Source organism: Rhamphochromis sp. 'chilingali', assembly GCF_963969265.1.
Source record: "Rhamphochromis sp. 'chilingali' genome assembly, chromosome: 22".
Taxonomy (NCBI): Eukaryota; Metazoa; Chordata; class Actinopteri; order Cichliformes; family Cichlidae; genus Rhamphochromis; species Rhamphochromis sp. 'chilingali'.
In genome coordinates this window covers 21491909-21504117 of record NC_137950.1, presented here as the reverse complement: position 1 = coordinate 21504117, position 12209 = coordinate 21491909, and the positions used below count along the sequence as shown (strand labels likewise).

Sequence of the window (12209 nt, the reverse complement as noted above, 5' to 3'; positions counted from 1 at the left end):
GGCAACAGCAGTTCAGATAACTGCTTATTATTACCTGATAAATCTGTAGGAACTGTGCGATGCTATCATGTCAATATGGACCAAAATGTCTAAAGAATGTTTCCAACACTGTATTGAATCTATGCCACAAAAAATGAAGATAGTTGTGAAGGCAAAAGGTGGACTTACAATTATAAGTCACAACTGGTGCTAACAGTGTTAAAGGTCAACAGAGAATAAGACCCACATACAGACACCTGAGGCAGAGCGAATATAGCAGAAGTAAAGGTTGAAGCAGGCTAGGGTCCAAAACCAGAAAGGGCAATCCAACCAGACAAACTAAAATGGGAATTCACAGGCAGGCATCCAATGTCCAATAAACAGACAAAAGGTCAAAATGCAAGCAGGCAGAACCTGGGAACCAAGCTGCACTTGGCAGCGGTTGGCTGCTGACACTGAGAAAAAAAGAAACTTTGAAGTGTAAAAAGACAAATTCTGCTTTCAGCCAAAGTAAGACGACAAACTCAGGAATCTTCTTCAGGGACGATTTTAATTGCAATCTCAGCAGAAACTAGCACAAATCATGAAAGGCTCGTGTTTCTTTTATTACTAATGTCGACTTGCAAACAAAAACCATAATGTTATGTGACCTTCATGCATGCAGGTGCTCTATACACCTCTGGAAACCGTTAAAGAGGGTCCGTGTGTCACTTTGTTATAATGGGCCACTTTGTTATAATGGGCCTTTCTATGTTCTAAGCTACAAAAACAGCTCCTGGAAGGACGAATTAAAAAACATGACACAGAAGACAAAGCACACACATATGAAGCCGGTGGGGTGAACATATTATGTAACTGCAAGGCTTTTAGGGAGTTACATACACATATAGCTAATGTTACAACTAGTACCACTTTTCTATAATAGTTTTGTCCTGAACAATTGCACAACCACTGATAAGAACTGCAATTCTCTTAAAAGAATGATCAACAATTAAAAAATATTCAAGACATTTTTTTAACAATTACGTAAGAAGGCTTGTTATAAATGCATCCTTATGGTGTACTTCTTTATAGCACTCCATTTGAATAATGTGTGAGCAGAAAATGTTCTATTTTAGAGTTATTTCCAACAACACTTTATGCCTTTAGACCTTGATGACACCAGAGGAAAGATTCTCAAATCGCCAAAGTTACTGAACTTCATTATGATGGCAGTGTGAGTGCTTAATAAATATAAAATGATCAGACATTTTTGAGTTAATTCACTCAAAACCACAAAAATCTTGACCTGCTGGTGGCACAGAAGAAATATTTTGCGACTCATAGATTTCATTCTCTGGGGACTATGCATGTCACTTAACATTTTCAATTTGTTTGTTGGTTTTAACACATTTTTGCTACTTGAACATTCAGAAATTGTAGATTTGTAGAAAATGTAGGGTTTTATTTTTTATTTTTTAGGAGATCAATGATTCTCAGCTATTTCAAACTCAAATTAATTGAAAACTTGAATTAATCACGAGTGTAACTATCCAAAGTATATTGCCAAGGTTACCCTAACTGTGTGACTGAAAGAGCCTTTTGATACAAGGGAGAATCCAGCTGATAGTTAGAGATTTTAAAATACATCACATATCGAGCTGCCAGTTAAAAAGTCAAAAGATCAGAGACGCCCTGCCAACAGAAATTAAAAACAAAAACATTATGACTTTAAAACTTTTAATGGCAAAGAAGAATTATCACTAAATAAAGGCACCACTATGGTGGTTGGTTGTATTTTTGTGCCTGTTAATTCCTATTTTATTTTGTAAATTCCCAGGCTCTTTACAATTTTGACTTCCTTTCCTTATTAGTTTTCCGTGTTTGTAATTATTTACCCGCCCTCATTACATTTGTTTAATCAGTCACGTGTTCAGTCAGTTAATCTCAAACCCGTCCTGTTTTTTACTTTCCACACTGAATAATTTGAACCTAAATATGAGGTATATAACCAAATCTGTGACGCTAGCAGTGTTTATGTATTGCCATTCCCATTTAACACTTTTCACTGTATTATTGTGACATTTGTCTCTATTAAATAAGATCTCTCACAAAACAAATGAACTTCAAAGAAGTTCAGTGTTTGAGTTAATACTTGACTCAGTTTAGCTTTTCACCAAACTCTTTAAATGTACGTTTATTTATGTATGTGTCTGTGTAAAGCTGTTTCGGCTGATTTTTATTCTGTCATATTATTTTAGTTTCTTTTGAAAAGCATGACAGAAGTTTAAAAAGTTTATTATCAGAAAAGGTACTTAATAATTTTATTATTCTATCTGAAGTTTGAATCAGTAAGTCGAAATAGAAATAGAAATTGAGATTGGCTTCCACCCCCCTTTCGTGTACTATTTTCATTTTTTTTTTTCCGTTGTTTGAACTCCTGGTGACATTTTGTTGTCCACACTTTGCATTTAACTGTACGCGTACGCTTCCGGTCGCCCTCCGTTTTGGTTCGACTTTTAAACAGGCAGTGTTGGGTCAGCTAACTGTTGCGTCACTTTCCCTCGAAGGTCCCAACAGGACGGTCCTTACCGGTGGATTTCTTTAGTACATAACACCTCGTCCCGGTCCTCCTTCAGAAGAAAAATGTACTACAAGTTCAGTGGTTTCACCCAGAAACTAACGGGCTCTGCTCCTGCAACCGCCTACAACCCTCAGGTGAGTGCCGGAAGCGGGATGGCTGTAAGAGAGCGTGTGGATAACCGCCGGGGTTGACCTTGATGTAGCACTCGACTGTAGTAACGAGGGCTTAAAGCTCAGCTGGAGAGCTTTAGAGTCGGTGAAGCCAAACATATGCCCGCTTTAAAGCCTAAACACCAGTTTCCTGTTTGATCACACGATAGTTAGACGCGTAGTCTTGATCTGGATTTCATTTTAAAGGTCTTGGAAGCTCTTTAGACAAATATCAAAAAGGTTGTGGCCTTTCTTTTCCATTTCTTTGCACAATGTAATTCGCTTCCCCCGCCTCATCACGTCCTTATCACGGAACCTTTATTTAACCTTTAGCCTGAACGGTCAATTCCAATCTGTGGATCTGGCCTTGGTGTGACTCTACAGGCAATTTCGAAATTGAATGGCCTCGGTGGCAGGTGTGCTTGATGTGACCTTTATTATGGCTCCCCCGTGGGTCCCTTACACGGTGGTGGTGCTCTGATAGGGGGTTAAATTACCTCGAAGCTCCTTTGTCTCTGTTTAAAAGTCATGTCGTCGTTTGCTAGGAGAAAATTGAGCTTTAATTTAAATATGTACTTACTGAAAAGCTTGTTTACCTCCAGTCCACCGGTGTGTTATTATCCCTCTCACCGTCACATGTGCTTGTAAAACTTGGTGTAGTTTTTAATGTTCAGAAAGGAGCTTAAAATCTTAATTTACCTCCTTCACTATATCCATGAATCCTTTGTGGTCTTCCCCTCTGATAGCTTGACAGCTCCACCTTCAACATCCTTGGTCCAATACATTGTCTCTACACATCTCCAAACCACTTCAGCCTTGCCTCTCCAACTTTCTTCAGATCTGAGCATTTCTAATCCCGTCTATGATGGTCACAACCAGTGAATATCTTAGTATTTCCAGCACTGCCCCGTCTTTTTGTCAGTGCCACAGTCTCCAACCCCTACATCACAGAAGGTCTCACTACAATCTCGTAGACCTTCCCTTTTCACTCTTGCTGCCTGTCTTTCTGTCCCGATACTCCTCTCCACCCACTCTTCCCTGCCTGCAACCTCTTCTTTAGTTCTCTTATGCACTGTCTGTTTCTTTGAATGGTTGACCCCATGTGTTTAAACTCATCTGCCACCACCTCCTCTGCTTACATGTTTACTGTTACTGGGGATTTATGCTTTAGTGGGAAGTTTACGCCCTAACCTACGTCATACTCCGACGTGCACGTCTGCTACTTTTTTCTCTTCGGGTTTTTAATTTATCAAGATAATAACAATCATTATCTCACTATAGGGAGTAATAATTATAAGAGGCTGGGATCTGATATAAAACACTGGTACAGGATCACTTGGTAATTAACACATAATTAACCGGCACAAGCTTAAAGGCTGGCAGTGACACTGACCACTCGTGTGGGCTATGTTTTACAAAGCAGAAGTCTAAATTGGGGTTACACTTGCCTCCCTCTTATCACGCACACACGTCCCCCCTATAAATTCAGCTTTTGCATCCCAGTGACCATTCAAATGAATTTTAATTTAGATGATGCTTAAAAATAACCCAGCAATATAGGAAATAGTTTCAAAACAAATACCACACAGAGTTTGCTAAATTACATCAAGAAAGTACATTCACGCAAAGCTCCATTTGGCCATCCCAGCATGCCACCTATTATGTGCCAGCAAGGGCACCGAACCCTGCAGAGCGCAGGCAGCATACGAGGCGTCAGATACAACACTCGCTTTCTATGAGCTGATAATCAACAGCAGCAGGTGGTAGAGATTTTCTGATGAACTTTAATTTCATCTTTTTACAGCATAATTGTATTTGCAGACACCAAATATTACAGTGGCTTTTCCATTTTCATACAGCCAAATGTGATATTAAAAAAATATGTTTGCCAGTGTTGTTTTTACACCCAGTATTCACACGCAGGCACAGTTGTGCTGGTGATGGGTGTTTCTATTATGTCCCACCGATTTGTGAGGCTAAATAATAAAAACACATCTGTTAAATAATGCACATCGTATGCTACGTCCAAAAATGACATTACAGCTGAATCAACACCTTTCAAGCACAGAGTATTACAGCCTTCAGTCTGGAGTGTGCTCATAAAAGTGCTTTCACTTTTTATTGCATCAGTATTAATAAGCCTGTACACTTCTTGAGTTTACTTTAAATTACTTCTGTAATAAATTACTTCTGCTTTGTTCATATGGATCAAATGCACACTTACAGCTAACAGTGAAGGAGTGTCTGGGGTGCACCTGAAACGCAATTTATGGTTCAGTGTGGGTGGCACGTTCGCAGTCTGTCTGCCTGCAGCAGATTCTGTTGTCAGATGGTGTGTGTGTGTGTGTGTGTGGTGTGTGGTGTGTGGTGTGTGTGTGGTGTGTGTGTGTGTGTGTGTGTGTGTGTGTGTGTGTGTGCCACTGTTGTTATCAGTCAACCAGCCGCAGAGAGGAGCAAAGTTAAAACATAAAAAAAGAGCTGAAGTGAAACGCTGTTAAAAACAATCAAGTGTCCACAGCAGCCACTGTCTTTGCTCTTTATTATGTATAAGTTAAGTCAGAACTTTTCTTTTTAGTAGTTCTCCTAGTGGCAAATAAGCAGGTCTGTGGTGCCCCTCCCCTGTGTGTACACACACTGATACAAATCAAATCAAAAGCCACATACAGCAGTATACACTGGCTTATTCTTCAAATCTGGACCAAAAGTAAATTGCCTTCACTTCTAGCAAAAGCTTAACTTCCTCTTTCACTGTTAAAATCAAATCAAAATTTTTTTTATTTAGCTAATTTGAGCCAAATTGATTTCTGTTTTCAATTACAAATGAAAGAGGTGGTTAAAACAATAACAATCCACTTAAAGATCAAACAGTTCTTCGCAGAAAAACAAAAATCCATCTCATATTCTCTAGATCTGTTTTTCTTGGCTAACCTGGGAACACTTCAATAACTCCGGGATGTGCTTCGAATTAGTTCAGCAGTGATGATTAAAATTTTAAAAGGCGACGAGTCAGTTTCGCTTTCAGTCTTGTCCATTTTGTTTCTCTCAAACGACTGCAAACCGTAGTGAGCATAGGGTAAGATTATCGTTTTATCAGATAGAAAGCCTTCCTAATCCCTTATCAAACCTTTGTCAGTGTGTTGTTCAACCCGATGAAGCGAATCCACACATTTAATTGAAGGTGTTCATTCTGTTTGTCTCATTAATGGTGTTTCTAGCACCATCGTCATTTTTTTCTTCTTCTTCTTTATCCAGATACCTGTAGTGTCAGAAGATTGGTGAATACAAAATAGTTGGAGATTACTTAAAGATTTCTAAGGAGCTTATTGGTTGTTTCTTACTAAATCCAGGCGTTTTAGAAGAAGAAAGTGTGTACATTATTGTACTTTATTGAGCCCCGTGGGGAAATTGCTCTCTGCATTTAACCCATTCACATACTTTAATTGTACACTGGAGAAGTCACTTGTTACAGCAGCACAAGACACAGGAAGCAAAAGTAAACTCGAGATCTATTAGGGAAAAAATAAGAAAAACGGTGTTTAAAAAAACAAAAAGATGCCAAAAATGTCCTTTTTCTAGTCAAATCTTAGCCTTTACTAATGAGAAAACTCTAAACTAGAACAACTCAAACAGAAAAAGGTTTAGACTACTTAATGTTGTAATAAACAAGCCCGAAAATGTCATATAACATTTAAAGTCTTTCAGCATAGCAGTGTAAAGATTGATCGACAGCATAAAAACGTGAATTGTGGAGTACAGATCCCTCTGTTAGAGATGTGTTGACAGCAGTAAAAGTTTCCCTCCACACAAATCATAAATAAACTAAATCATGTTTAAACACAGCAACAAGTGTTCAAGAACATTTGGCCCTACTGCGTTTCCCTGCTTTTTATGTTTACGGAGTCTTAATTTCCCAGCCTCTTATGTTGGTTAGCAAATGTTAACATTTAAAATTTGAAATTCATGTGGCTTGCACAAATGCTTAGTGATATGTACTATTACTAAAACAAAACTGATGACCGTTGTACTAAGGCATTGTGATATAACCGGTATATGAAGTATATGTATTTCTGGTATAATCCATAAACATGACTTCCTGCTGTGAACACATTTAGTAATGACCTCTGTTTAAAAGTTAAAGTAAAAATAATCATCTTTCACTGCCTCTGCATTTTTATATGTCAGATTTAATTTACCCACTCCTACACCATCTGCCTCCACACACTCTTAACAAGCTAATGGGTGTCCCACTAACTTTGAACAACCAAGAGAAGCTTCTTCCAAATGAGAGGATACTGAGGTGTATTTTTTAAAATGTATATGTGCACAGCAATGTTCCTGTGGTTTATTTATTTACAGTGTGTACTGTCGGGGAAAAATAGGACAGCTTGAGGTTTGAGTCTAAGAATTTTGAGATTAGTTTTGAAAACACTCGACCTTTACACTGGTCTAAACATGCTGTTTATAGCTGGGTATCTTCTTTTTCCTGCTCTAGGTCGATGCGATGTTATTGACAGTTGATAATATAATATGGTCATGAGGTAAACGGCTCTGATTGTTTTCAGAGGGCAGCTGATTTAAAGATAAGGAGAAAAGAGTCAAACAGATTATTTTAGTTCAGGGCAGATAAACATGTGGGCTGGGGGTCAGAGCTGGACCACCAAAGTCCAAAGTGTCCCCTTTGACCCCCAGAATAGCTGGAAATTGATGACATGCACAGTATTTCTAGGTTTTGTTTTCTTTCCACTGTGATCTGTAAATTATAGCAAACATGAAAGGATAATTGAGTGACATCTCAGGTTATTCATATTCTTTTTTGCATATTGATTGTGCTTTAAATAAGAAAGATAATTGAATAGTTACACTTTGTTTATAAAAAGTGAGGTAAAAGGTGTGTTTCATCTGAGCTTCCAGGTTCAGCGTTTTTAAAATCTTGGCTAATCAGAAGTTTTTATGCATCTCGGGGTTTAGATCAAGGATGGTTTTGAAGCTACTCTCTTTTATGAGACAGTTTAGAATCTCTAGGTTCAAAATATCCATAAATGATAAGGCTGTTGTTATTTGAAGATATAACAATAAACTGTTTTATACAGAAATAAGCTTAAATGCCTTTTGTTTATAAAGCTGAACCGCTGCTGGAAATGATCTGTATTAATCTAAAGGGGCACTTAAAGCGTCTCACATGAGGAGATACAATTTGCAGAATGAAATCGATCATGCACTCATTTAATCTGCTGTATTTATGTAGGAGCACTCTGCTCAGTCAAGTGTCTACAAAAGACTGTGGACTATTTTTACTTAATATACAGAAGATCGATATGAAGAGGTGTCCTGGTTTATTGTTGTTAATATTAAAAGACATCCCAGTGTGTCATTAGTCTTGTAGCTAGCCAGTCCCCTAATATTTGAACAGTTCAGAAAACCTTCTGATTTATACTAAGTTAGTTTCTTCTACATTAAGCTGTGTTCAAATGCCATTTAACATTCATGCTAGCTGGGCCAAACCTGTAAAATAAATAACAATAAATAAGCTTTTGCAGGATGCAAAGACGCTAATGTCTTGAGACTGTAGGTTCAGAGATTTGATCGAAGAGTGCTGGACTGCATCAAACTGGAGGAAACAAGATTGTTCTCTCACATAAAAAATAAAATTGCCTCTGGTGCCTGATGATGCTGAGGTTGGCTGATTGCCTCTCATCCCTTTCTCTCCCTGGTGATTTCCTTTTAATTTATTTATTTGTCTATTTTTATTTTTATTTTACATTCTGTTCTTGGTTTTTGTTTTTTGTTTTTTTTTTAAGTCTGTCAAGGTCTTGTACCCTCAGGATTGGATTGGGTGGCGGGGAAGTAGAGATGGTTATGCAAGGGGTAAATGTTAAAAATGAAGTTTCTGTTTAAAATCTTAGTTGATAGATAGATAAGCAGGAGAGAGGATGTTACATTCACTCTGACACTTTCATTAGATTTTTATTTCGTGCATTATTGTGACCAGCATGTTGTTTCTCTTCATCTTTTCAGGGACTGAGATCCGGTTTGCCAGCTGAGTCTCCAACCATGATCTTTGCTACACCCACAAAGGTGGTGTCAGAAGCAGGGGCCACAGCGGAGTACATGGGAGCAAACAAGGTTCCCGACCTCCAGAAATTTTTCCAGGTAACGCAGAGCTCAGACTGAATAAGGCGCCAGTTTGACCAAGAAGCAGCGAGGGTTCACGACCTGCTAGCTTCATCAGTCGAAGCAGTGACGGCTGATTAGTAGAAGTTAATAAGTGATATTTATTTCACAATTCTTAATGGCCCTTTGCCACTTCCAACCCCACCACCACCAGTAGCAACCACACAAGTTGCATTAATAGGAATAAGAGAGGCGAACTCTGAACAGAGCAATCACTCAAATAAGTGGAAATCACAGTATTGGCTGCTGAACGTGTTTTCTCTTTTAGATTAATTAACGAAATTGTTTAAGAGCGACACTAGTACAAAAGAGAAGAATAAAAAAATAAATCACCTTTCAAAGGAAGCTGATTAAATATTGATTGGAACTAAAACAACCATTTTAATTACAGCTTTAAATACATTATTTTTGCAGTCAAAAGTCTTCAGCGGTGAATTTTCAAAGTTTATACAAAAATACATTCAGTTAACTTGATATTTTAAGCTAGTATCAGACTACACAGTGTGTATATATAATATATATTAGTTTGTGTCATATTAGAGTCTCAAAAGAACACGTTTCACAACAATCAAACATGAAAAATGTAATTGGGATGTAAACTCTCATTGTCTTCAGGAAAAGGATGTAAATGGCTAATGGCAAAGGAAGCAACGGATCACAGTGGCGGTCTTGTTACTTAGTTTATAAGCTCCACCTAACTACACCATCAGCATCAGGCCTTCTTTATATTTGTACATGGCTAAAATAGCTGTGCGCATTTTGATCAAATTCAGAGGCAATAAATCCAAGTCTAACAGGCTTGTCTTTCAGATGCAGCTCCATTTTTCATCAGTGGCACGCATGATAAAATCAAATGTCAGGCTGCGATGGTGGCTGTAGCTCAGGAGGAAGAGCAGGTCGATTGATATTTGATATACATCTCCTCTGTCCAAAGTGTCCTCAAATCCCAGATTGCAACTGTGTTACAGTAATGCATAGAATAAAGTGCTGTATGGATGATTGGTTTAAAGGGGCTTATAGTGTAAAGCACTTTGAGTGCTCAACAAGCATAGAAAGTGCTATTTAAATACCAGTCCATTTGCAGTTCACCATCCATTTCTGTTCCCAACCTAAAGCACCCAAACCCGATGCACTGCATTGTCCGGGCTGAACCGTGATTGAGGTCATGTGTTTGCAGTTACATGCAATCTGTTTGCGATACTGCAGTGATGAACTGCAATCAATTTCCAATCTTCTGCTGTTTGCATGCACAGACATTCACATTAAGTATTTATATTCGGAGTCCAGACCGAATCTTATAGACTTGAAACAGAAATTCCTTCACAAATGGTGTCAAGAGTCAAGTCCTCTATCGCTAATAGATGCATTAGACAAGCTGCGTTCATCAGAGCAGGCTGATTCTGACTCGTTGGCAGTCTTTATAAATTAGCAGTGTTTTTTGCAAACCTTTGCCAATCTGTCTGTGAGTAATTGCAGTCAGACTGCAACTATTTGGAGACAGGCTGCCTGTAACCAGGTGACCTGTACCTTGCAGTGGAGAGTTTCTCTGAACTACCTGAGTCATAGGGAGGTTATGTACTACTTTTACTCTGATGTAATTGAGTCATGTGACTGTAAAGATGATGACGACGCTCTGTATTTGCTGCGATTAACATCATAAATTAATTCTGATTTTCTTTTTTTCTTGCCCCTCCCTGTTTCCTCTTATTTCAGACGTCAGACGGTATCCCCGTTCATTTGAAGCGCGGTTATCCCGACAGGCTACTGTACCGCACCACTATGGCTCTCACTATAGGAGGCGTTGCCTACTGTCTGGTGGCGCTCTACATCGCAGCCCAGCCCAACAGAAAGTGACCAACACAACTGCCATCTTCCTTTCGCTGCTCCCGTTAACTACCATTCACAGCATTCATTTATCGGCCCTCGCTATACCAACTCTTGGGACTCTTCTTAGATGATCTTCATCAAGCCACTGAAAACTATTTTAATGTCTTTCTTCTTTGAAAGAAAAAAAAAGATGTCTGATTTAATAAAATTTCAGGAAGAAAGAAGTTAAAAGATGCCATACTTGAAGTCTTTTTTTTTTCCATTAATCCTGTATCAGCTGGTGTCTCACTGGAACGTAAAGCCATCTATAGGCTAACAGGTCCGTCTTCTCTTTCAGAGAAAAAGCAAAGCTCTTTCTCACAGCTTTCAAATGGCTTGCCGTAGTGCGGCGATGTATGTGCGAGAGCGAGTGAGCACGATGGAGACACCCTGTGTGGAGCATAGCTGCTGCTCACTTGGCTTAAGTTCTGTCTCATACAGAATTTGTATGTGTGGGCCCTGGTGTGATGTCAGATGCTCCTCGCCAGCTCATCTGACAATCATCTCAGTGTCTGCCTTTTCTCTCTTGTCTTGATGTGTAGCGTATGTCTGGTTTTCTTTTACAGATACTTTTATTCAAGTTTTCAGAATCAAAGAGAGGAAAAGGTCTGATTTTTGACAGTAATGTGACATGCCATCTTATGCACCACCTCTGTTTTATCGCAGTTTCTTTCTTTACTCTGGTTATCATATGTTGATCTGACAAAAAAAACGATTTGCTGCTTGGGTACTGAAGTTATTTCCTTAGTATATCTCACATTATCAGCCTAAACAATGACCTAAGAATCTTAAAAAGAAAGGCCCCCTAACTCAAGGAATGAAACATTGTTTTGTTATAACTTGGCAAATACCCAATTTTAAATTGTCCTTAGATACTTTATTAGCAGCCTGTTGCAAAAACACATTTATTCCCATGTCTTTAGTTGAATCCAGCATAAAATGGTGTGCTTGCATCAATGAGTTAAAAGGGCTGTGAGCTGAAAAGAAATATCCGATTATATCTCAGCCTCGTGTGCAATGTGTCATTTAAAAAAAAAAAAACAGAAGAAGCTGAACAAGTGGAGGTCAAGACCCTTGAAAATAGAAGGAAAAAAAAATCCTGCAAAGATGTGACACAGGACCTGAGAAATGTACCTGGTCCATCTACTGTTCACTGAATCCTTGTCTGAAATGGTGTTAAGGATGAGAAATGGGGAGAAAAGGCTGAAACATGCCAAATTACACAAGAACTGAACTGAAACTCAGTGGTAGCAGCTCTTATGGAGTGATAAATCCATTTGACATTTTTGGTTCAAATTATCAGTATGAATAGAGGAGGCCAGGAAAGGGTTAAAACGGCAACTATTTCCCATTTTACTAGCAAAAACTTGAATAAAACAATGGGTGGCTCAGGACTTTTGCACGGTACTGTATTTTAAAAATATTGGTGATTTTAAAAAAAATGTGGGGGGGGGGAAGCAGAACTAGCATGATCATCTCTG

At 38.6% G+C, this 12209-nt stretch overlaps 1 protein-coding gene across 1 annotated transcript; it reads left to right on the top strand.

The window, feature by feature from the left end:
* Positions 1–2519: 2519 nt before the first annotated feature.
* On the top strand, positions 2520–10924 carry cox7a2l (cytochrome c oxidase subunit 7A2 like). The gene is made up of 3 exons (XM_080872983.1): positions 2520–2676; positions 8707–8841; positions 10576–10924. The coding sequence occupies exons 1-3, from the start codon at positions 2605–2607 to the stop codon at positions 10714–10716; spliced, it is 348 nt and encodes a 115-aa protein (XP_080729109.1). The 5' UTR covers positions 2520–2604; the 3' UTR covers positions 10717–10924.
* The last annotated feature ends 1285 nt before the right edge of the window (positions 10925–12209 follow it).

Bases quoted from the DNA above. Each gene is read 5' to 3' on its own strand.
- cox7a2l (XM_080872983.1), top strand. From the start codon at position 2,605: ATGTACTACAAGTTCAGTGGTTTCACCCAGAAACTAACGGGCTCTGCT. The intron at 2,677-8,706 runs GTGAGTGCCGGA...TCATCTTTTCAG, and splicing joins CAACCGCCTACAACCCTCAG to GGACTGAGATCCGGTTTGCC. The intron at 8,842-10,575 runs GTAACGCAGAGC...CTCTTATTTCAG, and splicing joins ACCTCCAGAAATTTTTCCAG to ACGTCAGACGGTATCCCCGT.